Source organism: Mobula birostris, chromosome 1 (genome assembly GCF_030028105.1).
Source record: "Mobula birostris isolate sMobBir1 chromosome 1, sMobBir1.hap1, whole genome shotgun sequence".
Taxonomy (NCBI): domain Eukaryota; kingdom Metazoa; phylum Chordata; class Chondrichthyes; order Myliobatiformes; family Myliobatidae; genus Mobula; species Mobula birostris.
In genome coordinates, this window is record NC_092370.1 from 53,432,630 (window position 1) to 53,458,066 (window position 25,437).

Below are 25,437 nucleotides of genomic sequence, written 5' to 3' on the forward strand. Positions count from 1 at the left end.
ATTTTCTAAACGGGGAGAAAATCCAAAAATCTGAGATGCAAAGGGACTTGGGAGTCCTTGTGCAGAAGATTCTGAACGTTAACTTGCAGGTTGAGTCAATGGTGCGGAAGAGAATACAAGAGCAGGGATGTGATGCTGAGGCTTTATAAGGCACCAGAGAGGCCTCACCTTGAGTATTGTGAACAGTTTTGAGCTCTTCATCTTAGAAGAGATGTGCTGGCATTGAAGAGGGTCCAGAGAAGGTTCACAAAGATGATTTCAGGAATGAAAGGGTTATCATACGAGGAACGTTGGATGGCTCTGGGTCTGTACTTGCTGGTATTTAGAAGGATAAGAGCGGACCTCATTGAAACCTTTCTAATGTTGAAAGGACGAGACAGAGTAGTTGTGGAAAGGATGTTTCCCGTGGTGGGAGAGTCTAGGACAAGAGGACACAGCCTCAGGATAGTGGGGCATCCATTCAAAACAGAGATGCGGAGACATTTCTTTAGCCAGAGGGTGGTAAGTTTGTGGAATTTGTTGCCACATGCAGCTGCGGAGGTCAGGTCGTTGGGTGTATTTAAGGCAGAGATTGATAGGTTCTTGATTGGACACGTCATCAAAGTTTACAGGGAGGAGGCCGCAAAGTGGGTTTGAGGAGGAGAAAAAAAGGATCAGCCATGATGGAATGGTGGAGCAGCCTTGATGGGCCAAAAGGCCTAATTCTGCTCCTATGTTTTATGGTTTGATGCCACCACACCACCGGCTGCTGGTGTATTTATTACTATTTATTATACTATTTATTTATTTGTGTAATCAGCGTTGGCTGATTGGCAGGAAACAGAGAGTGGGAATAAAGGGATCCTATTCTGGTTGGCTGCCGGTTACCAGTGGTGTTCCACAGGGATCAGTGTTGGGGCCGCTTCTTTTTACATTGTACATCAACGATTTAGATTATGGAATACATGGCTTTGTGGCTAAGTTTGCTGACGATATGAAGATAGGTGGAGGGGCCAGTAGTGCTGAGGAAACAGAGAGTCTGCAGAGAGACTTGGATAGATTGGAAGAATGGGCAGAGAAGTGACAAATGAAGTACAATGTTGGAAAGTGTATGGTTATGCACATTGGCAGAAAAAATAAACGGGCAGACTATATTTAAATGGGGAAAGAATTCAAAGTTCTGAGAAGCAACGGGACTTGGGAGTCCTCGTACAGGATACCCTTAAAGTTAACCTCCAGGTTGAGTCAGTAGTGAAGAAGGCGAATGCAATGTTGGCATTCATTTCTAGAGGAATAGAGTATAGGAGCAGGGATGTGATGTTGAGGCTCTATAAGGCGCTGGTGAGACCTCACTTGGAGTACTGTGGGCAGTTTTGGTCTCCTTATTTAAGAAAGGATGTGCTGACGTTGGAGAGGGTACAGAGAAGATTCATTAGGATGATTCCAGGAATGAGAGGGTTAACTTATGAGGAACGTTTGACCGCTCTTGGACTGTATTCCTTGGAGTTTAGAAGAATGGGGGAGACCTCATAGAAACATTTCGAATGTTAAAAGGCATGGACAGAGTGGATGTGGCAAAGTTGTTTCCCATGATGGGGGAGTCTAGTACGAGAGGGCATGACTTAAGGATTGAAGGGCACCCTTTCAGAACAGAAATGCGAAGAAATTTTTTTAGTCAGAGGGTGGTGAATCTATGGAATTTGTTGCCACGGGCAGCAGTAGAGGCCAAGTCATTGGGTGTATTTAAGGCAGAGATTGATAGGTATCTGAGTAGCCAGGGCATCAAAGGTTATGGAGAGAAGGCAGGGGAGTGGGACTAAATAGGAGAAAATGGATCAGCTCATGATAAAATGGCGGAGCAGACTCGATGGGCCGAATGGCCTACTTCTGCTCCTTTGTCTTATGGTCTTATGGTAAATTCCAGCAAAGTTATGTCTTGCACAGTACAGCTACAACAAAACAGTAAATTTCACGACATACGTATGCCAGTGATAATAAACCCAATTCCTATGTCCGGACTTCAGAGACAGGATCCCAGATCTGAAACATTAACTTTCCCTTTCCAGAGATTATACCTGGTGTGCATTTTTTTTTCCCCTGCTGAATTAGTATACTACTAAAAACTCCCTGATATATCTTGAAACAAGAAGGTATATTGGAAATTTATTTATAGTAATAAATATACATAACTACCTGACAGTTTAAATATTTTGTTTGTTTCTCATAATCACTATGAAGATTGCATAACACAACCAACGCAGCATTGATGAATCATTGATGGCAACTTCAAAACTTTGCATTAAAACAGACATCTGCTGAAATCCCGAAGTTGATGTCTGTTTCACAGTGCAATTTGCCCAGATGATGACAGTCTCGCCATTATATCGATTGAACCTGTAATTATATTTGCTCCAAGAAGTTTTTTCTCCATCTTGAATTGTTCCAAAAAGTGCACTGGCATTACTACAATATGCTTTTCAAACAAGGTTAATTGAGAAATGTAATGAATATCTGTTCACTAAAAATCCTACAAATAACAATACATCTTGAGACAATTATAATTGCTTTCTGCTGCAAATGCCATTGCATATTTAATGTTCAACTTCATTATTACAATAATAGAAAACAACAAGTTACAATACAAATACACTGTTCTGAAAAGGTTTTGTTAGGTTCATGCCCAGAAAAGCACTGTACTAGCTTCTGATTCAGAACCAGAAGTCCTGTACCTATCCAGATGCCATACAAAGTCACAAACCAGTTTATAAATATACTTAGAACACACTCAAGCAAGGAGACTTTTCAAAAGTAACACAAACCTCAGGAAGCATAAGATATGTGGTTGAAAATGTAAATTCAGATGGAACCCTCTTCTGTAAAGAGACATACCTCTTTGAAGTCTGGAATCAGTTAAAGACTGATGCCTCCAAAAATTGATGGCAGACCTCTCTCTGCATAGTAGTCTGTTTAACCTTTCTGCTAGTCCTCCCCTGAAGAAGATGAAATAATTTTAAGTTAGATTTATCCTGAAAGAAACTCCATGCATAAGACAATGTCAAAATCCACTATTTTAAAATTGATTGTAAGGCCACAGAACAATGAAAATATTCAAATTTATTTAATATAATTTCCTGAAAACAAGAGTAAAGAGAACAAAATAATTGTTATTCTGGATCCAATGCAGCACACAAAAATAGTAATGATATAAAGAACAAATAATTTAAAAAACACACAATATAAATACACAAGATAGCTTATATACATAGATCGATTGTATGTCCATAAAGTGATGCCAGGCTGTACATAAGGTGACTGATGGGAAAGAATAAAGTAGTGGTGAAGTTAATGGGTGGAGGTGTTGATCAACCTTACTGCTTGGGAAAATTAACTGCTTTTGAATCTGGTGTTTCTGGCAGATGTAGCTTCCTCCCTGATGGGAGTGGGATAAACAGTACATGAGCAGGGTGTGTAGGATCCTTCACGATGTTACTGACCCTTTTCCAGCACCTTTCTGTACATATATCCTTGATGGTCGGAGGACTGGTGCCAGTGAAACATTGGGCAGTTTTGACTACCCACTGTAGAGACTGCCTGTCCGCCGCAATGCAGTTTCCATATCAAGCAGTGATGCAGCTTGTTAGGCTGCTCTCTTCCGTGCATCTGTAGAATGACACAAGTAGAGATGTGCAAGTCCGGTTCTCTTCGGCCTCCTCAGAAAGTAGAGGCATTGGTGAGCTTTCTTGACTGTGTAGGATGTGTGCTGGGACCATGAGAGATTGTGTAAGATGTGCACTCCCAGGAGTTTGTAACTGCTTGCAGTTTCCACTGCTGTACCACCATTGTAAAGGAGGGTATGAGTTGTATGAGTTTACTGAAGTTGATAACCATCTCCTTTGTCTTGTTGACATTAATGAAGAGGTTATTTGCCTTACACCAAGTCTCGAGCTCTTCCATCTCTTTTCTGTAGGCCATCTCATTATTGTTGACGATGAGCCCCACCACTGTCGTGTCATCAGTACAATATTGAAATTTTACAAACATATTTGATTCTGACAACTCCTATATCTACTTGTAAGGTAGGAGGTGGAAGGTGGGTGAGATGTCAAAGGGGAGTGGGAAAGACAATAAAAGTGACAGGGGACTGAAGCCGAAGGTCAGCCTTGCAGATTGAACAGAGATGGGTTTCAAAGCTGCCACCCAAACAATGAAAAGAAAAGATCACAATATGAGCATCAAATACGATACATTAAACTGGAAGAAGTGAAAGTGAATTGCTGATTCACCTGTAAGGCCTTTTGAGTCTTTGGATAATGGGAAGGCAGAGTGTGAAAATGCACATTTGCCATCTCCCACATATGCATGGGAGAGGATCTCGATTATTTCAGTCATTGTCATTTCAGTCCTATTCAGCTCCACCCACCCCCCCAAACTCTTCTGTTGGTGCAATGATAATTGAATTGGTGTTGCTTTCATTACCTTTGCTGCTAATTTCTGCAATGCTCCCAGTTTCACGTGATCTATGTCTGATTGTTCTCTTCCTTTTCTTGTTATCTCATCCTGTAGCCTTAATGATTTCCATAATTTCCACTATGTTTGATGGAATGTCACCACGAGGTACATCCTCTCTCATATCATCTTATTTTAGCATTTGGAACAAAGCTTTGCCTCTGGAATTTCAATTTATTCTTCTATGCACACCAACCACTTCCATTCTGATGGCAAGTTGCCATTCAACCACGGAAAACGAAACATTTGGCCCTTTTACTTCTTCCCTTCCCATCATCCAGGAACCTAAACACTCCTTCCTGGTGAAGTAGCAATTCTTTTAACTTACTGCACCACATCTGGTAGTCACAATGCGGTGTCTCCGAAATTGGAGAAACCAGAAGTAAACTGAGTGTCCATTTTGCAAAGCACTTCTGTTCAGTCTGCAAGAGTGTATCTTAGCTCCAGTTGCCCACCAGTTCAATTCTTCAACACACTACCAATTTGTGCTGCCTTTGGCCTCCAATATTGCTATAAAGATGTCCAACATAAATTTGGGGAGCAGCATCCCATCTTCTAACAGCACACGTTGCGGCCCTTAAACCTTAATATTGAATTTAATTGAGAGTCACACCTCTTTTATCTTTGTTATTTTCACTGTTAGAGTGATGCCTTTCCGTATCTAACTACTATTTTAAAAGTCATTATTATCCTTATAAATTTGGTCTACACCCAATCACAGATATTCTTCTTTGTTCCCTCCAGTATCTCCTCTCTATAACATTGCCATTTTTTCCAGATCTGATGAAAAGATTTTGACCTAATATATCTCATCAATTGATAATGCTTGAACAGCTGAGATAATACATTATATTGGAAAACGAGATAACTTATCATGAGATTAAGAGTTTATAACCCAAATGATCAGAGAAATACTGCTGGGGATAGAGATATTAAAATGTTACAAACAGAACAATATTTAAATAATAAGTAATAACTGATGATACACACAAATACTTCAATGAGACACAAGACTATCAGAGATCCTATGACAAGCAGTCTCTAAAGATACGACCCACATTTGATCAGAGCGAACAAACATGAATACAGATACAACTGCACAGAAAACTACACGTGCATAAACAATTAAACATGAAGTTAAATCAGCTACTAATTATTTCTAAATCATACATACTTTCAAAAATAGTAATCTCATGCATTTTATTCCTGGTCAGTGACCTGCACACTAATTATTTTTGGTTGGAAATAGAAACTAAGATAGAATTTCAGGGGTTAACATATGTGAAGTCGTAGCAAGTTATGGGAAAGTATAGTTGGGAGATGTCAAGAGTTTTTTTCTCTCTTACTATCTTATTGTTCTTGCAATTAAGCCAAGATCAGACAGACCATACAGTTCCTTTTAAACTCAGGCAAGATTAGTCTGTTCGTACCCAAGTATGTTCCAATTAGAGGAGAATAAAATGAAACATTCACAAGGATCTTTCCCTCACACATATTCAATCAAATGTGGACATGCTGAACTACAGCATATGAACTTCAAGGCACCATACTCATTCCACAGCACCTAAACAACTGCCTATATCATAATTATAGCCAGCAGGAAGCCTGCATTCAATGTAAGTTAGAAATGCAACATGCCACATATACAGGGATGACAAAAACAGACATGCATTTGCAGCGAAGTCCCTTTGGCCTTCCAGTCCAAAATTAGGTCAAGAAAACACATTTCTCACGCAGCTTTTATTTACAATCCAAAAAAAAAACACACGCCATTATGAATAAGATGGGATAGCAAGAAAAAATTTAATTAAACATAAAAGACTATAAAGCTCTGCTGAGTCAATAAACAGAATGCTGAAGGAACTTGTGCATGCTGTCTGACCGGCTGAGTTCCTCCAGCAGTTTTGTTTTGCTCCAGAATACGGCATCTGCAGTCTCTTGCGTCTCTGTCAAGCATTGCTGGCTATTGCTTGCCCTTCACCCCATCCCAATATCTTCAATAACTCCTGACCTCCTCTCTCAGTCACACCCTACCCAATAAGGCATGGACAGATGTCTAGACATTGTTTCTTTAGCTTCCCCATAAACATATCTTGCCCAGACCACATAATTAAATTTGCTTTTATTGTTTAAAAATGTGAATTATGAAGGAAATTGCAAAGATTGTCTTTCAGGCGACAATTATTTCCTTGCAAATGATCCAAAATCTTGCCCTTCTTAATCATTCAGTTGATTTGCTCACTGGTTCAGAACCGGAAAAGCATATGAACATTGGAAGAAATTGCTGCAGCTTAAAATGACACATGCAATAAAATATAGGTACACAATCACATGGGTAAATTCTTCGGTGTTATTATTTTCGAGGACCTGTCCTGGGCCCAGCATGTAAGTGCAATTATGAAGAAAGCACAGCAGCACTTCTAGTTTCAACTTGATCATGGATAAAGATAGATCTGGTCCTAGGGTTGAGGTTCTAAACTGGAAGAAGGCCAAATTTGCAGAAATGAGAAAGGATCTAAAAAGCGTGGATTGGGACAGGTTGTTCTCTGGCGAGGATGTGGTCGGTAAGTGGGAAGCCTTCAAAGGAGAAATTTTTGAGAGTGCACAGCTTGTATGTTCCTGTCAGGATTAAAGGCAAAGTGAATAGGAATAAGGAACCCTGGTTCTCAAGGGATATTGCAACTCTGATAAAGAAGAAGAGAGAGTTGTAGGACATGTATAGGAAACAGGGAGTAAATAAGGTGCTTCAGGAGTATAAAAAGTGCAAGAAAATACTTAAGAAGGAAATCAGGAGGGCTAAAATTACACATGAGGTTGCCTTGGCAGTCAAAGTGAAGGATAATCCAAAGAGCTTTTACAGGTATATTAAGAGTAAAAGGATTGTAAGGGATAAAATTGGTCCTGTTGAAGATCAGAGTGGTTGGCTATGTGCGGAACCAAAAGAAATGGAGGAGATCTTAAATGGGTTTTTTGCGTCTGTATTTACTAAGGAAACTGGCGTGAGGTCTATGGAATTAAGGGAAACAAGTAGTGAGATCATGGAAACTGTACAGATTGAAAAGGAGCAACTTTTATGTCTATTACTTGAATTTCCAGCATCTGCAGAATTCCTGTTGTTTGAGATTGAAAAGGAGGTGGTGCTTGCTATCTTGAGGCAAATTAAAGTGGATAAATCCTCAGGACCTGACAGGGTATTCCCTCAGACCTTGAAGAGGACTAGTATTGAAATTACACGGGCCCTGGCAGATATATTTAAAATGTCAGTGTCTACGGCTGAGGTGCCAGAGGATTGGAGAATGGCTCATGTTGTTCCATTGTTTAAAAAAGGATCGAAAAGTAATCCAGGAAATTATAGGCCGTTAAGTTTGACGTTGGTAGTGGGTAAGTTATTGGAGGGAGTACTCAGAGACTGAATCTACAAGCATTTGGATATACAGGGACTTATTAGGGAGAGTCAACATGGCTTCGTGCTTTGTAGGTCATGTTTGACCAATCTATTGGAGTTTTTCGAGGAGGTTACCAGGAAAGTGGATGAAGGGAAGGCAGTGGCTGTTGTCTACATGGACTTCAGTAAGGCCTTTGACAAGGTCCCACATGGGAGGTTAGTTAGGAAAATTCAGTCGCTAGGTATACATGGAGAGGTGGTAAATTGGATTAGACGTTGGCTCAATGGAAGAAGCCAAAGAGTGGTAGTAGAGAATTGCTTCTCTGAGTGGAGGCCTGTGACTAGTGGTGTGCCACAGGGATCAGTGCTGGGTCCATTGTTATTTGTCCTCTATATCAATGATCTGGATGATAATGTGGTAAATTGGATCAGCAAATTTGCTGATGGTACAAAGACTGGAGGTGTAGTGGACAGTGAGGAAGGTTTTCAAAGCTTGCAGAGAGATTTGGACCAGCTGGAAAAATGGGCTGAAAAATGGCAGATGGAGTTTAATACAGACAAGTATGAGGTATTGTACTTTGGAAGGGCAAACCAACGTAGAACATACAGAGTAAATGGTAAGGCACTGAGGAGTGCAGTAGAACAGAGGGATCTGGGAATACAGATACAAAGTTCCCTAAAAGTGGCGTCACAGGTAGATAGGGTTGTAAAGAGAGCTTTTGGTACATTGGCCTTTATTAATCTAAGTATTGAGTCTGAGAGCTGGATTGTTATGATGAGGTTGTATAAGGCTTTGGTGAGGCCGAATCTGGAGTATTGTGTTCAGTTTTGGTCACCAAATTACAGGAAGGATATTAATAAGGTTGAAAGAGTGCAGAGAAGGTTACAAGAATGTTGCCTGCACTTGAGAAGCTCAGTTACAGAGAAAGGTTGAATAGGTTAGGATTTTATTCCCTGGAGCATAGAAGAATGAGGGGGGATTTGATAGAGGTATATAAAATTATGTTGGGTATAGATAGAGTGAATGCAAGCAGGCTTTTTCCACTGAGGCAAGGGGAGAAAAAAACCAGAGGACATGGGTTAAGGGTGAAGGGGGAAAAGATTAAAGGGAACATTAGGAGGGGCTTCTTCACACAGAGAGTGGTGGGAGTGTGAAATGAGCTGCCAGACGAGGTAGTAAATACGGGTTCTTTTTTAACATTTAAGAATAAATTGGACAGATACATGGATGGGAGGTGTGTGGAGGGATATGGTCCACGTGCAAGGTCAATGGGACTCGGCAGAAAACGGTTCGGCACAGCCAAGAAGGGCCAAAAGGCCTGTTTCTGTGCTGTAGTTTTTCTATGGTTTTCTATGGTTTCTACTTCTTTAGCAGTTTGTGAAGATTCAGCATGACAGCTAAAACTTTGAGGAACTTTTATAGATGTGTAGTAGAGAACATATTGACGGGCTGCATCGCAGCATGGTATGGAAGCATCCATCATCAGGGACCGTCTCCAACCAGGACATGCTGCTATTAGGAAGAAGGTATAGGAGTCTCAGGACTCTCACCACCAGGTTCAGGAACAGTTACTACCCCTCAAACATCAGGTTCTTGAACCAGAGTGGATAACTTCATTCATCTTCACTTGTCCCTTCATTGAAATGTTCTCACAACCTATAGACTCACTTTCAAGGACTCATCAGCTCGTTTTCAATATTTATTACTCATTATTATTCCTTCCTTTCTGTAATTTCACAGTTTGTTGTCTTTTGCATACTGGTTGAATACCCAAGTTGGAGTACTCTTTCACTGATTCTACTCTGGTTATTGTACTGCTGTGGATTTATTGAGTATGCTGACAGCAAAATGAATCTCAGGCTTTTTATATGGGTGACGTATAAGTACTTTGATAATAAATTTACTTTGAACTTTCGAAGGTTACAAAGTGGCTAGATAGTAGACAAAAATATTTTCTTCTGCTTTATGTTGGCCCTCAGAACAGCTTTGGAGAAGGCTGCTGACATCAGGTCAGAAGAGGAGTGGGATTGAGAATTAAAGTACCAGAGAATAGGAAGTGGACATTGTGCAAGTTTTTGTTCCAGATTTATTTGGAATCACTTCCCCAACTGTTCTCGATATACTGATAATTGCACTACTGCCTCATACTTCATCCATATAAGACTCAAAAATTCCATCACTTTTGCTGCCAATTTCCATCCTGATCTCATTCATGTGATCCATCACTTCCTTTCCTGGATACCTCTATCTCCATCTCAGATGACTATCCACCAACATCTTTTACAAGGTCGCAAATGTAACCACTGACTTGTCTTGCTCATCTTTCAACCTCTGAAATTTAAGGAAGGGCCCCTTACTCAAAATAGTAACTGGTTTCTCTCTTCACAGATGCTTCCCAACTGGTTCAATGTTTCAACATTTCTATTTTTTTTTCAAAAAATAAAGGAGCATATTATGTAAGGATTGTATGCAATGCGTTTTTGGCCAAAGCACAAGTTATGCTCAGCAAAACATAGGACAGATGTGATTGCACTGAGGAGTTCAGAGAGATATAGGATGATGTTGTCAGGACAAGAAAATCTTAGGTATGAGGAAAGGCTGCATTGGCTGTGGTTGTTTCGTTTGGAATGGAGGTGACTGGCAGATAACTTAAATGAGATACATACAGTATATTTATGAGAAGCACAGATCAAGTAAATATGAAGACTAATTTTCCTTAGCTAAGGGAGTTGAACATCAAAATGGACTAATTTCAAGAAATCTCTAATGCAGTGGATCCAAGAGGGTAAATAAATCATCAAGAGTGGGGAGGCAACTGTCTGGAATTCATTATTACAAAAACATGATAGAGGCAGAAACTCTTACAACATTTAATGAATGCATTTGTCTATTTGAAGAGCTGCGATTTGCAGGACTACTGTTACAATGCTGAAAGTTGGGATTAGATTGGTAGCATCTTCCTTCTGTATCTGTTTTCGAGAATTATGAATGCATTTCGGGAGAAAAGAGGAACCTCATCCAGCAACATCAATGTAGTGCTATCTCAAATCAATTACTGATCAATACTTCCATGTGGCCTCACCAGTACAATCTCCTAACTTTTATAATGTCCTGATTTACAAAGCCCAGTGTGCCAAAAGACTTTTTCACAACCCTGACAACCTGAGACTTCACTTTCAGTGAACCATGCACTAACACTCGAACAATCCCCACAGCCCTGCCATTCCCTATGAAAGTCTGACCTGGATATAATTTTCAAAAATGCAAAACCTCACACTTAACCAAATTCAACTCTATTTGATATTCCTCAGCCCAATTGTTCAGCTGATCAAGATTCCCGTGTAATTACTGATAACCTTCTTCATAGTCCACTTTTCCCCCTCCACGAAGTAACTTACTATCATCGTCCTCTGTTTTCTACCATCAATCCAATTAGCCAACTCTCCATGGATTCCATGCAATCTAACTTTCCAGAGCAGCATAACATGCAGGGCGTTACTGAAGGCCTTACTGAAGTCCATATAAATCATGTCTACTGCTCTGCCTTCTTCTCATCAAAATACTCAATCAAGTTCATAAGACATGATCTCCCATGCACAAAGCCATGTTGAATACTCCTAATCAACCCATTTTTCCAGATGCACATACAGTGCCTATAAAAAGATTTCACCACTCCCCCCCATTGGAAGTTTTTATGTTTTATTGTTTTACAACACTGAAACACAGTGGATTCAATTTGGCTTTTTTGACACTGATCAACATAAAAACTCTTTTGTGTCAATATGAAAATAGATCTCTACAAAGTGATCTAAATGAATTGCAAATATAAAACACAAAATAATTGATTGCATAAGTATTCACCCCTTCAAGTTAGTTTTAGTTGATGCACCTTTGCCAGCAATTATAGCCTTGAGTCTATGTGGATATGTCTCTATCAGCTTTGCACATCAGGACACTGCAAATTTCTCCCATTCTTCCTTACATAACTGCTCAAGCTCTGTCAGATTGCATGAGGATCATGAGTGAACAGCTGTTTCAAGCCCAACCACATATTCTCAATTACTGGATTGAGGTCTAGAATCAAAGTACCTTAACTTTGCTGTTTTTAAGGCACTCCTGTGTATGGCTTTATGTTTGGGGTCATTGTCTTGGTGGAAAATAAATCTTCTCCCAAGTCGCATCAGGTTTTCCTCCAGGATTTCCCGATATTTTGCTGCATTCATTTTACCCTCTACCTTCACAAGCCTTCCAAGGCCTGCTGCAGTGAGGCATCCCCACAGCATGATGCAGCCACCACCATGCTTCACAGCAGGAATGGTGTGTTTTTGATGATGTGCAGTATTTGGCTTATGCCAAACATAATATTTAGTCTGATGGACAAAAAGCTCAATTTTGGTTTCATCAGACCATAGAAATGTCTTCCAGCTGACCTCAGAGCCAACCATATGCCTTCTGGTAAACTCGAGCTGAGATTGTAGTGTTGAGGAAACAGAGAGCCTGCAGAGAGACTTAAATAGTTTAGGGGAATGGGCAAAGAAGTGGTAAATGAAATACAATGTTGGAAAGTGTATGGTCATGCACTGTGGTGGAAGAAATAAACGGGCAGACTGTTACTTAGATGGGGAGAGAATTCAAAATGCAGAGATGCAAAGGGACTTGGGAGTCCTTGTGTAGGATACCCTAAAGGTTAATCTCCAGGTTGATTCAGTTGTGAAGAAGGCAAATGTAATGTTGGCATTCATTTCTAGAGGCATACAATATAAGAGCAGGGATGTGATGAGGCTCTATAAGGCACCCGTGAGACCACACTTGTGAGTATTGTGTGCAGTTTTGGGCTCCTCATTTTAGAAAGAATATACTGACACTGGAGAGGGTTCAGAGAAGATTCACAAGAATGATTCCAGGAATGAAAGGGTTACCGTAAGAGAAACATCTGGCAGCTCCTAGGCTGTATTCCCTGGAGTTCAGGAGAATGAGGGGGGATCTCATAGAAACATTCCGAATGCTAAAAGGCCCGAACAGAACAGATTAGAAAAGTTATTTCCCAAGGTAGGGGAGTCTAGGACAAGAGGGCATGACCTCAGGATTGAAGGACATCCATTTAGAACAGAGATGTGGAGAAATTACTTTAGTCAGAGGGTGGTAAATCTGTGGAATTTGTTGCCATGAGCAGCTGCGGAGGCCAAGTCATTGGGTGGATTTAAGACAGAGATAGATTGAATCTTCATTAGCCAGGGCATCACAGGGTATGGGGAGAAGGCAGAGGAGTGGGGTTGACTGGAAGAATTGGATCAGCCTATGATTGAATGGTGGAGCAGGCTCGATGGGCCACATGGCCTACTTCTGTTCCTATATCTTAGGGTCTTATTTCATGTGATTTTCTCTTTGCCACTCTCCCATAAAGGGGCAATTGGTGAAGCACCTGGACAACAGTTCTTGTATGTGCAGTCTTTCCTATCTGAGCCACTGAAGCTTGTAACTCCTCCAGAGTTGGCATAGGTCTCTTGGTGGTCTCCCTTGCACATTCACTCAGTTTTTGAGGACGGCCTGGTCTAGGCAGATTTACAGCTGTGCCATGGTCTTTCCATTTCTTGATGATTGACTTAACTATAACTCCAAGTAACTTGGAAATTTTCTTGTATCCATCTCCTGACTTGTGCTTTTCAATAACCTTTTCACAGAGTGGCTTGGAGTTTTCCTTAGTCTTCATGGTGTAGATTTTGCCAAGATGCTGACTCAACAGCAGTTGGATCGTCCTGATACAGATGTATTTTTACTACAATTAATTAAAACACCTTGACTCTCCATTTAGAGATGTGGAGGTGATCTCCATTTAACTAATTATGTGACTTCTAAAACCAATTGGCTGGACCAGTGATGATTTGGTGTGTCATATTAAAGGGGGTGAATACTTTTGCAATCAATTATTTTGTGGTTTATCTGTGTAATTAATTTAGATCACTTTGTAAAGATCTGTTTTCATTTTGACAAGAAATAGTGTTTTTCTGTTGATCAGTGTCGAAAAAGCCAAATTAAATCCACTGTGATTCAATGTTGTAAAACAATAAAACAAGAAAACTTCCAAGTGGGGTGAATACTTTTTATAGGCACTGTATATCATATCCCTTGTAACTTACTACTGATGTTAAGATGTCCTAGCCAAGAACTCACAGGCTTTTCTTTGGCACCCTCCTTAAATAAAGGCACTACTTCCAGTCTATCAGCAACGATGGCAAACCATGATGCATATACCTCAGATAAGACTCCTGCAAACTCTACTCCAGCTTCCCAGTGTTCTTGGATAAATCTCGCCAGGCTCTAGGTATTTGTTTATCTTCATACCTTTTTAAAAATCCAGCACCTCCTCTATTTTATCCCCAAAGAACTCCTCATTTACTTTTCCTAGTTTTTACCATGGAAGAAGACCAGAAGTCTAACAGTTTAACAGGGCCCTATTCCCTCCCTAGTTATTCTTTGTCCCTTAAAATACTTACAAAATCTCTGGATTTTCCTTAACCTTCTCTGACAAAGTTATCTCTCATCCTCTTGTTGTTCTCCTAATATCCTGCTTGGGTAGAGTTCTGTGTCCATTATACTCCTTCAGGGACTCACTTGATCCCAGCTACCTGTACTTGACCCATGTCTCCTTCTTTTATCTGGCCCAGGGCTCAACATCCCTTTGTCATCCATGGTTACACACTCCTACTAGCCTTGCCCTTCAGTCTAACAGGAGCATGTAGGCCTTGAACTCTCACTATCTCACTTTTAAAAGCCTCCAACTTGTCTATAGTCTTCTTGCCTAAAATCAACCTACTCCAATCAACCCTTGCAAGGTTCTGCCTCATAACCTCAACATTCATCTTGCCACAGTTTAGAACTTGAGCAGGAAACCAATTCTGTTCCTTTTCATAACTCAAGAGTAGGTCAGTTTTATCCTCACCCTAGTCAAGCCTCTAAATAATGCCAAGGAAACTTTCCTGAAAGCCCCTAACAAATTCCATCCCATATTAAGAAAGTTAAAATCCCCACCTCTCATTTGCCTCCCTGATATTTGAGATCCCATCTTCTTGCCAATCTTGTTTAAACTCATCCTAGCAACACAAGCAAATCTGTCTGCCAGTATATTGGACTCCCTTCAGTTCAGGTGTAACACAACCCTCTTGAACAGGTCACCTGTGCTCCAGAAGAAATTGCAATGGTACCAGAACCTAAATCCCACCCCTACACTAATTTTTTAGCCACATATTCATTTGCTATATCCTCCTATTCTTATCCTTACTTGCACATGACACTGGAAGCAACCCAGAGATTATTAACCTCAAAGTACTGGTTTTTAACTTCTTCCCAAGCTTCCTATATTCACTCTGCAGGACCTCATCCTTTTCTCTGCCAAAGTCATTTGTGCAAATGTGCAAATTACTTCTGGCTGCTCATCTTCCCCCTTAAGAATGTTCTGTAGCTCTGTGACATCCTGAATCTGGCAACACAACATTATTTTGAGATCACAGATCCTATCTGCCCTTCTAAGTATTAAGTCCCCTATCATTATAGTTCTTTCTGCCTTCACCATTTCCCACTGTGCCTCAGAACCAGTTCTGGTGCCACTGAACGAGCAACTGCTGCCTTCTCCTGGACTGTCACCCCTCCTATCTCCACCAACAGTATCCAAAATGGTATACCTGTTTTCGAGAGGAATGGCCAAAGGAGAGCCATGCACTATCTGACTACTCCCTTTTCCTTTGCTCGTGGTCACTCAACAACTTTCTGCCTATACCCTAGATGTGACCACCTCACTAAAACTGAGATCTATGAAACTCCCAGCACCTTGGATGATCCTGAGTATAACTTCAACTCCATATATCCAGCTCCTTCACGTAGTCAGTCAGAAGCTGCAGCGGGACACACTTCCCACAGGTGAAGTCCTCATGGATACTGAAGTCTTCCTGCCTTAACTGCCATCCGTACGCTCCAAGGCTAAAAAGGAAATTCAACTAACCCTATCTGAGCCATGCTCACTGAAGCCATATGAGCCAAAGTCTCTTAATTTACCACCCAAACACTTGCCCACTCTTACAATGGCTGTTCATTTACAGCCTACTTCTACTGGCTGATGTAAATGTATCTCTCAAAAGTTTTATGAGCCAAGGAGAAGGGCTCTGTTTTCAGCTTCTCGTTGATGCTCTGCCTCTCAGGACCTTTATAAGCTTCCTACTGTTGCTTTTCCTCCTGCCTCCTCCTTGAATCTTTCAATGAAAATGACCTTTCATTCTTCTAAACTTGAGAGGAAATGTCCTGTCTCTCATTTCTCTCCACACAGAACCAACCCCCACCCAACCGATACTCCCTTCCTCTGGAATCAATTGCAATCCTACTATTGCAAGTATATCGTCCCTTATGTAAAAAAGCCAGAAGTATACAATATCACAATTGCAAACTCAGTGAGGCCCTGCATAACTGCAAATTGTGTGCAAATTCTAACAATGAAAATCAGTCAGCCTATTTGCCACATTGCCTGTTAAACCTGCATGTTTACAGCCATGAACAATACAGCACAGAATCAGGCCTTCTGCCTATAATTTTAAACTAGCATTTAAATACCTAACTAACTAATCCCTCCCACCTACACAATGCTCATATCCCTCTAAATGGAAGTGGATCATATGCCTTTTCTGCTTTAAAAACTTAATTACTATCATCTCAAGGTTTGGAAAGTCTGAGATGTAATTATTGAAAATATATTTTAAATAAAGTGTGAATCATTGTTTTGTACAGCTTTATAATAAAGAATATTTACTCTAGTTCTTGATCTCATAATCACTTGTATACTTTCATTACCACAAAGTATTTGTAGGGAAGCTGTATGAGGTAAAATTTGCAATTGATTAATCTTTAGTTTTTGCATTATTAAACAAGAAATACAATCAAAAGCAATATACTGCAAATAGCTTAAAATAATGAAAACTTTAGTAGAATAGGCTACACCTGTGGTGAAAAGATTAGAGAAAATATGTCAATGTTAGAGTACTTAGCACAGTTCTGGTTGCAACACTATTGGAAGGACAGGAGGAACTACTTTTCCCACAGAGTGGTGAATCTGTGGAATTATCCGCTCAGTGAAGCAGTACAGGCTAACTCATTAAATATATTTCACACACAGTTGGACATATTTTAGCAAAGGAGAGGAATTAAGGGTAATAGGGAAATGGCAGGTCGGTGGAGCTGAAGTCCATGGCCAGATATGCCACAATCTTATTGAATAGTGGATCAAGCTCAGTGGGTCAGGTGACCTACTTCTGCTCCGATTTCTTATGTTCTTATATCAGGATGTGATTACACTGGAGAGAGTGCAGGAGAGTTTCACCAGGATGTTGCTTGGATTGAAATTCTTTAGGTATGAGAGATTATTTAGGATGGTCTTGTTTCCTCTGGAGCAAACGAGAATGAGGGGTGATGATAGAAGTAAATAAGATTATGAAACGCAAAAATATGATAAGATAGTTAAAGTGCTTTTTACACACTAGTGGTATCAAAGACAAGAGTGTGAGGTTTAAGGTGAGAAGAAACTTTTTTGTTTGGAAAGGGAATTGGTGGTGAAGTGTTTTTTTTACAAAGAGAGTTGGAGGATATTGAAAACCTGCTGCCAGAGGGGGTGGTGGAATCAGATACAATTAACATGTGAAAAGGCATTCAGACAGATAGGCAAGGCATAGAAGAATATGCCCCAACGCAGACAAAAGGGATCAGTGTAGGCAGTGGGGCAGGGCGAATCAGCAGGGATATGTTTCTGTGTTGTACGACTCTATACACATGCAACATAAAAGTGCATACTATCCTGACTCACCTTAGAAATTTTCTTCTCTTTTTGGCTGAATCTTCTGGGGTTTTCAATAGCTTTCTCTTTTCCTTCTCAGGTGTCCGTAGAAATGCTTGTGCACATTTCAACCAATCACTTGCTGACCTGACGGAGCGCTGACTACATCCAGGCTCACAAGCAGATGCACTTGGCTGTATAGAAATAGGTGGAGTGGACTTTTCTGCTTGATCCTGTTCAACTGTGCAGTCACTATCGGATGAAAATTCTAAAATATCTTCTGTTACCTAAAACATGAAAGATTCAAGTTACCTATACATGATTCTATTGTAAATCTGTCACTATATTGACAAAGCAAAGAAGCTGATTGAAGAAGTGTCTCACTTGTAGTCATACCACAGATCCTTTTACAAAATAAACAGGAAAATATTCCCAGAACTGAGCTACATTCATGACCACCATACTTCTACTTTCTCCCACAAACTGCACACAATTAAACATTAAATATGTACCATGGGTTGAAAACTTATTTCAGTTTATTTTTCATGTCAGTGACAATACTCTATTTTCATTTTTGCCTTCTCATTACTCTCAAAAGTTTAAATAGTTGTCTGAAGACAATTTTAACTCTGGCTAAAATATTAAGCCCTAAGCTTAAAAGTACATTGTACAGAAGTATATAAAAACAGTGGAAAAGGAGGAATCAAAGCAAAGGTGTTATATATTCTCAATTCATTTCCTCAGCACCATGAAAAAATAAGAACATCTCCAATTACACCCCTTTTGCTTAAGCGCAATATTATACTGGTAGGAGAATACCCCGAGAATCATCAATACTAACTCCTGATTATAGCACATGCCCTCTCATCCAGACACATCCTGATCAACCTCTTCTGCACCTTCTCCAAAGCTCAACATTCTTCACCAGAACTGTACACAATACTCCTGATGCAGCTTAACTGGAGTTTTATAAAGCTGCAACATCACTTCCTGACTTTAGAACTGAATGCCTATGCTAATAAACACCCTATCAACCTGCGTAGCCACATTCACAGAGCTATGAACTTGGACCCAAAGATCCCTCTGCTTATCAATACTGTTATAGACCTTGCCCTGTGTACCAACCAATTTCTAAATGGACATTGAATGCATGAATATTATCTCACTTCCTTTAAAATTTCTGTTTTTTGCATTACTTATCTTAATTTAACTATTTAATATACACATATATACCTACAGTAATTCAGTTTTTTTATTATTTATCATGTACTGCATTATACTGTTGCCACAGTTAACAATTTCATAATATATGTCGGTGATATTAAATCTGACTCTGATTCTGTATGTCTCTTTTATATTTGATCTACTAAGCTGCAATATTTCACATTTAGCTGGGTTAAACGCCATCTGCTACTTCTCAGCCCATATCCACAACTGATCTAGAACTTCTTGTATTCTTTGCCAGTCTTCTATACTATCCATAACACCACTAATTTCCGTATCATCTGCAAACCTACAACCCACCCATCCATATTTTCATCCAGGTCATTGAGAAACATCACAAACAACAGAGGTTCCAGTACAAATCCCTGTGGAACACCATTAATCACAGACTTCCAGCTAGAATAAGTCCCTTCAACCATTACCCTCTGACTTCTATGGGCAAGTGAATTCTGAATCCAAACAGTCAATTCACCAAGGATCCCATGCATCTTAATCTTCTCAATGAGCCTCCCATGAAGGATCTTGTCAAACACCTCACTAAAATCCATGCATACAACATCCATAGCTCTACCTTGATCAATCGCCCTTGTCACCTCATCAAAAAACGCCCGCATCTCCTCCATTTCCCCCACTTCGGCCCTCACCCCATCCTCCCACAACCACAACAGGGACAGAGTTCCCTTTGTCCTCACCTACCACCCCACCAGCCTCCAGATCCAGCACATTATCCTCCGCAATTTCCGCCACCTTCAACAGGACCCCAGCACTAAGCACATCTTTTCCTCTCCACCCCTCTCCGCTTTCCGCAGGGATCGGTCCCTCCGCGACTCCCTTATCTGAACGTCCATCCCCACTGATCTCCCACCTGACACTTATCCCTGTAAGCCTAAGTGCTACACCTGTCCCTACACCTCATCTCTTGCAACCATTCAGGGCCCCAAACAGTCCTTCCAGGTGAGACAACACTTCAATTGTGAGTCTGTTGGGGTCACCTCTTGCATCCGGTGCTCCCGGTGCGGCCTCCTCTACATCGGTGAAACCCGACGCAGATAGGGGGATCGCTTCGTCGAGCACCTCTGCTCCGTCCGCCACAACAGACAGGATCTCCCGGTAGCCACCCACTTCAACTCTGCTTCCCATTCAGATATGTCCATACATGGCCTCCTCTACTGCGATGATGAGGCTAAACTCAGGTTGGAGGAGCAACACCTCATATACCGTCTAGGTAGTCTCCAGCCCCTTGGTATGAACATAGAATTCTCCAACTTCCGGTAATTCCCTCCCCCTCCCTTCCTCTATCTCTATTTACCCCCTCCCCCAGCTCCCTCATGGTTCCGCCTCCTTCTTCTACTACCCATTGTTTTCAGGGCTATGATGTCAATGCTTCCCCTCCCCCACCCCTTTGTCTTTCAAATTACTGGTCTTTCAACTGAAGCTACAAGCACTCTTCAAATCCTTCCCCATCTTTCATTCTTCAGTCCTGACGAAGGCTCATCGTTTCTAACTGATGCTGCCCGACCTGCTGAGTTCATCCAGCAAACTGAAAGTGTTGCTTTGATCACAGCATCTGCAGATTATTTTGTGTTTATGAAGTATATCCCATCAGGCCCCAGGGACTTATCCACCTAGATGGTCTTTAAAAGATCCAACACTACCTTTTCCTTTACCTCAAAATGTCCGAGCATATCGATACACTCAGCACTGATCTCCCTATTATCCAAGCGTTTCTCCTTGATAAATACTGATGTAAACTATTCATTAAGGTTCTTACTTACATTCTCCACAAATATCCCTCCCCCCCCCCCCATCCTCGAGTGGTCCTATCCTTTCCCTAGTTATCCTCTTGCTCCTGATGTATATATAGAATAGCTTAGGATTCTCTTGCCAATTCTACTTGCCAAAAACTTTTCATACCCCTCCTGGCTTTCCTAATTCCTGTCTTGAGTTATTTTTTCTGGGCTTCTTTATAATCCTCAAGGGCTCTGTTTCATTTGACCTTCTTAAGCTTTACATTCTTTTCCTTTTTCTTCTTGACTAAATTAATTACTTGCCATCCTTGTCCTTTCTTTTTCCTGGAACATACCTGTCTTGTTCTCCTTGCAGTTGGTCTTTAAACACCCCCACATGTCAGATGTGGAAATGCCCAAAACCAGTTTTTCCCAATTAACTCTCCCTAGGTCCTGCCTAACGCACCCATAATTTGTATTGCTCCAACTTAATACCCTCCTGCAAGGTCCAAACTTCTCCTTATCTATAGTTATCTTAAAACTTAAGGAGTTGTGGTCACTGTTCCCTAATTGTTCACTCGCTGAAAGTTTGGTCACTTGGCCAGGCTCTGAATTCAGAACTGGCTTGCCCACAGAAGGCAAAGAGTGGTTGTAGATGGGTCATATTCTGTATGGAGGTCAGTCACCAGTGGAGTGCCTCAGGGATCTGTTCTGCGACCCTTACTCTTCGTGATTTTTATAAATGACCTGGATGAGTTAGTGGAGGGATGGGTTAGTAAGTTTGCTGATGACACAAAGGTTGGAGGCATTGTGGACAGTGTGGCGGGCTGTCAAAGGTTACAGCAGGATATTGATAGGATGCAAAACTGGGCTGAGAAGTGGCTAATGGAGTTCAACCCAGGTAAGTGTGAAGTGGTTCATTTTGGTAAGTCAAATATGATGGCAGAATATAGTATTAATGGTAAGACTCTTGGCAGTGTGAAGGATCAGAGGGATCTTGGGGACCGAGTCCACAGGACGCTCAAAACAGCTGCGTATGTTGACTCTGTGGTTAAGAAGGCATACCGTGTATTGGCCTTCATCAATCATGGGAGTGAGTTTAGGAGCCGAGAGGTAATGTTGCAACTATATAGGACCCTGGTCAGACCCCACTTGGAGTACTGCGCTCAGTTCTGGTCACCTCACTACAGGAAGGATATGGAAGCCATGGAAAGGGTGCAGAGGAGATTTACAAGTATGTTGCCCGGACTGGGAAGCATGCTTTATGAGAATAGGTTGAGTGAACTCGGTCTTCTCTCCTTGGAGCGACGGAGGATGAGAGGTGACCTGATAGAGGTGTGTAAGATGATGAGAGGCATTGATCGTGTGGATAGTCAGAGGCTTTTTCCCAGGGCTGAAATGGTTGCCACAAGAGCACACAGGTTTAAGGTGCTGGGGAGTAGATACAGAGGAGATGTCAGGGGTAAGTTTTTTACTCAGAGGGTGGTGAGTGCGTGGAATGGGCTGCCGGCAACAGTGGTGGAGGCGGATACGATAAGGTCTTTTAAGAGACTTTTGGATAGGTACATGGAGCTTAGAAAAATAGAGGGCTAGCCTGGTAATTTCTAAGGTAGGGACATGTTTGGCACAATTTTGTGGACCGAAGGGCCTGTATTGTGCTGTAGATTTTCTATGTTTCTATTACCCAACACCAAGTCCAGCACAGCCCCTCATCTTGTTGGACCATGTTTTGCACACAATTGCTGAGCTCCCACTACCAACATTGTGTGATTATCATCTGGCCTAACGCTGGATTGCACCAGCCACTTTGTTGCTGCAATACAAGATTCCAAGATTGAGTACCTGTTACAAGTGATGCCCCAGATCTAAAAGTGTAATGGATTATGTTTAACTTTAGTTTGTTAATGCAGCTGCAGCAACACTCAAACACATAAAACCACTGTGCTTCATCAGCACCACATCTACCACCTAAACATTCACTCTCATCCGAGAACCATCTGTAAAATCAGAATCAGAATCATTACCACCGGCATGTGACGTGAAATTTGTTAACTTAGCAGCAGCAGTTCAATGCAATACATAATCTAGCAGAGAGAGAGAGAAAAAAAAACATAATAATAAATAAACAAGTAAATCAATTACATATATTGAATAGATTATTGAAAAATGTGCAAAAACAGAAATACTGTATACTAAAAAAAGTGAGCTAGTGTCCAAACCTTCAATGTCCATTCAGGAATCTGATGGCAGAGGGAAAGAAGCTGTTCCTGAATCGCTGAATGTGTGCCTTCAGGCTTCTGTATCTCTTACGTGATGGTAACAGTGAGAAAAGAGCATGGCCTGGGTGCTGGAGGTCCTTAATAATGGACGCTGCCTTTCTGAGACACTGATCCCTAAAGATGTCCTGGGTACTTTGTAGGCTAGTGCCCAAGATGGAGCTGACTAGATTTAGAACCTTCTGCAGTTTCTTTCAGTCCTGTGCAGTAGCCCCTCCATACCAGACAGTGATGCAGCCTGTCAGAATGCTCTCCACGGTACAAGTATAGAAGTTTTTGAGTGTATTTGTTGAAATGCCAAATCGCTTCAAACGCCAAATAAAGCCCAGTCACTTGTAAAACCTGCTGCAAAAGCACCACTCCTATATCAGACGGACAGCAGAGGCATGGGAATAGTATTACTTGCAGATTCCCTGCCAAATCATAGAACTATCCAATCTCTGAAACATTGTCACTGGGGTTTAAATGCTTGTAACTACCTACTGTGAGACTATCTTTATCAGGACTACAGCAGTTCATGGAGGTAACTCAACTTCACCTTCTCACAAAAAATTAGGAACAGACAAAAACTGTTGGTAATTTTACAGAATATGTTTACAAAAATTCTGTCTTCATTCAAAAAAAGAAATCAAAATTTCATAGGAATACAAATCAACCTGACAGACACAAGTGGTTCTGACCAGACGTGCTACATTCCAGTCTATTAAATCTCTGCAAAGCTGAAGGATGGGCACAAACTGTCAAATGCAGGACAGTGAAACCAACATATCTATCAGTTTGCTTGGTTTCTGGATCAACATGACCTGCCAAATAAGACCTGTCTAAAGATGAGAGTCACATTCATCTGAAGGGGAATCATGGCCCAAACATGAGAGATCATCTATTTTTTTATTTATTTAATTTTAATATTTTTTACAATTTTTTGATTTTTGTATTTGACTGTTTTAATCCAAATAACCATTGTTTTGAACAATTTATATCCACTGTAATAGTTTTAAAAGTGTCTGTTCTCTGTTGCCTCCTGTCAAAGCATTCCTGGGCCTCAGTAGTAAGCCATCCAAGGTCTTGTTACACCTCACTTGCAGATGCAGAAGGTGGGACAGATTGCCCTCTTCATCCAGACCATGCAAGTGCGTGCAGGCAAATGACTGTGGATCCAGCACTGGGCAATGGGCCATATCGAGCAAGATACACTCAGTGGCGACTTTATTAGGTATACATGTATACCTACTTGTTAATGCAAATATATAATCAGCCAATTGTGTGGCAGCAACTCAATGCATAAAACATGCAGACAAGGTCGAGGTTCAGTCATTGTACAGACCAAACGTCAGAATGGAGAAGAAATGTGATCTAAGTGACTTGGACTGTGGAATGATTGTTGGTGCCAGATGGGGTGGTTTGAGTAACTCAGAAACTGCTGATCTAGGATTTCCAGATACATACGAGACTCTAGTTTACAGAGAAAGGTGCGAAAATCAAAAAGCATACCGTGAGCATCAGTAAAAACAAAAACACCTTGTTAATGTGAGAGGTCAGAGAATGGCCAGACTGATTCAAGGTGAAAGGAAGGCAACAGTAACTCAAATAATCATACATTAAAACACTGGCGTGTAGAATAGCATTTCTGAATCCATAACAAGTTGAACCTGGAAGTAGATGAGCTACACAGCAGCTGAAGACCATGAACTTACACTCAGTGGCCACTTTATTAAATACAGGAGGTACCTGATAAAGTAGCCTCAGAGTGCATATCCCAATAATGCAGACAACTGATTACAAATAATATAGCAGCCCAGTGGCACATTTGCAAAATACTGCTCCAGCATCCAGAGTCTGATCCTGACCTCCAGTGCTACATGGAGTTTCTCACCATGACTATCTGGTTGCATCTTAGTGCACAGGTTTTCTCCTACATTCTAGAAACATGCAGGTTGCTAAGTTAGTTTCTACACTTGACCTGACTTAATTGGCTACTATAGAGAGTACAGGTAAGTGGTCGAATATGGGGGAGGGGAAGGTAGAACAAAATAAAGTAGATTAAGGGAGGATTAATATCAATGGGTATTTGATAGGCAGTGCTCACTCAGTCATCCTAAGCACCTTTAATTAAATCTATAATGACTATTGACTGACTGGTGGAAACACGTGTTAAGTTAAAATAGTGGAATAAAGCATTCCGAGGATTTTTTTTTTGCTTGATTAAATTTGTTCAAATGTCATCATGGTGAAACTGTATTACATGTAGCTTTCAATTCTAGTAGTAAACTCGAATTTGCTACAGTCTTCACTGTGAAAGACAGTAGCAGAATGCCAGAAATACAAAGGCATCAAGGGGCAGAAGGAGCAGGTGCTTGGGAAGCTGACAAGTCTGAAGGTAAATAAGTCACTTGGACCAAATGCAACTCACCCCAGGGTTTTGAAAGACGTAGCTGAAAAGACTGTGGAGGCATTAGTAATGATCTTTTAAGAACCACTAGATTCTGGAATGGTTCCAGAGGACTTGAAAATTGCAATGTCACTCCACT

At 40.9% G+C, this 25,437-nt stretch overlaps 1 protein-coding gene across 3 annotated transcripts in view; it reads right to left on the reverse strand.

The window, feature by feature from the left end:
- Positions 1 to 25,437, reverse strand: part of spidr (scaffold protein involved in DNA repair) — a 280,768-nt gene that overhangs the window by 195,594 nt on the left and 59,737 nt on the right. For all 3 annotated transcript variants that reach the window (XM_072255220.1, XM_072255211.1, XM_072255230.1), the window contains exons 6-7: positions 17,713 to 17,969; positions 2,869 to 2,969 (exon numbers count right to left, since the gene is read on the reverse strand). In XM_072255220.1, the coding sequence (XP_072111321.1) occupies positions 2,869 to 2,969; positions 17,713 to 17,969 (358 nt within the window). The remainder of the gene's footprint in view (positions 1 to 2,868; positions 2,970 to 17,712; positions 17,970 to 25,437) is intronic.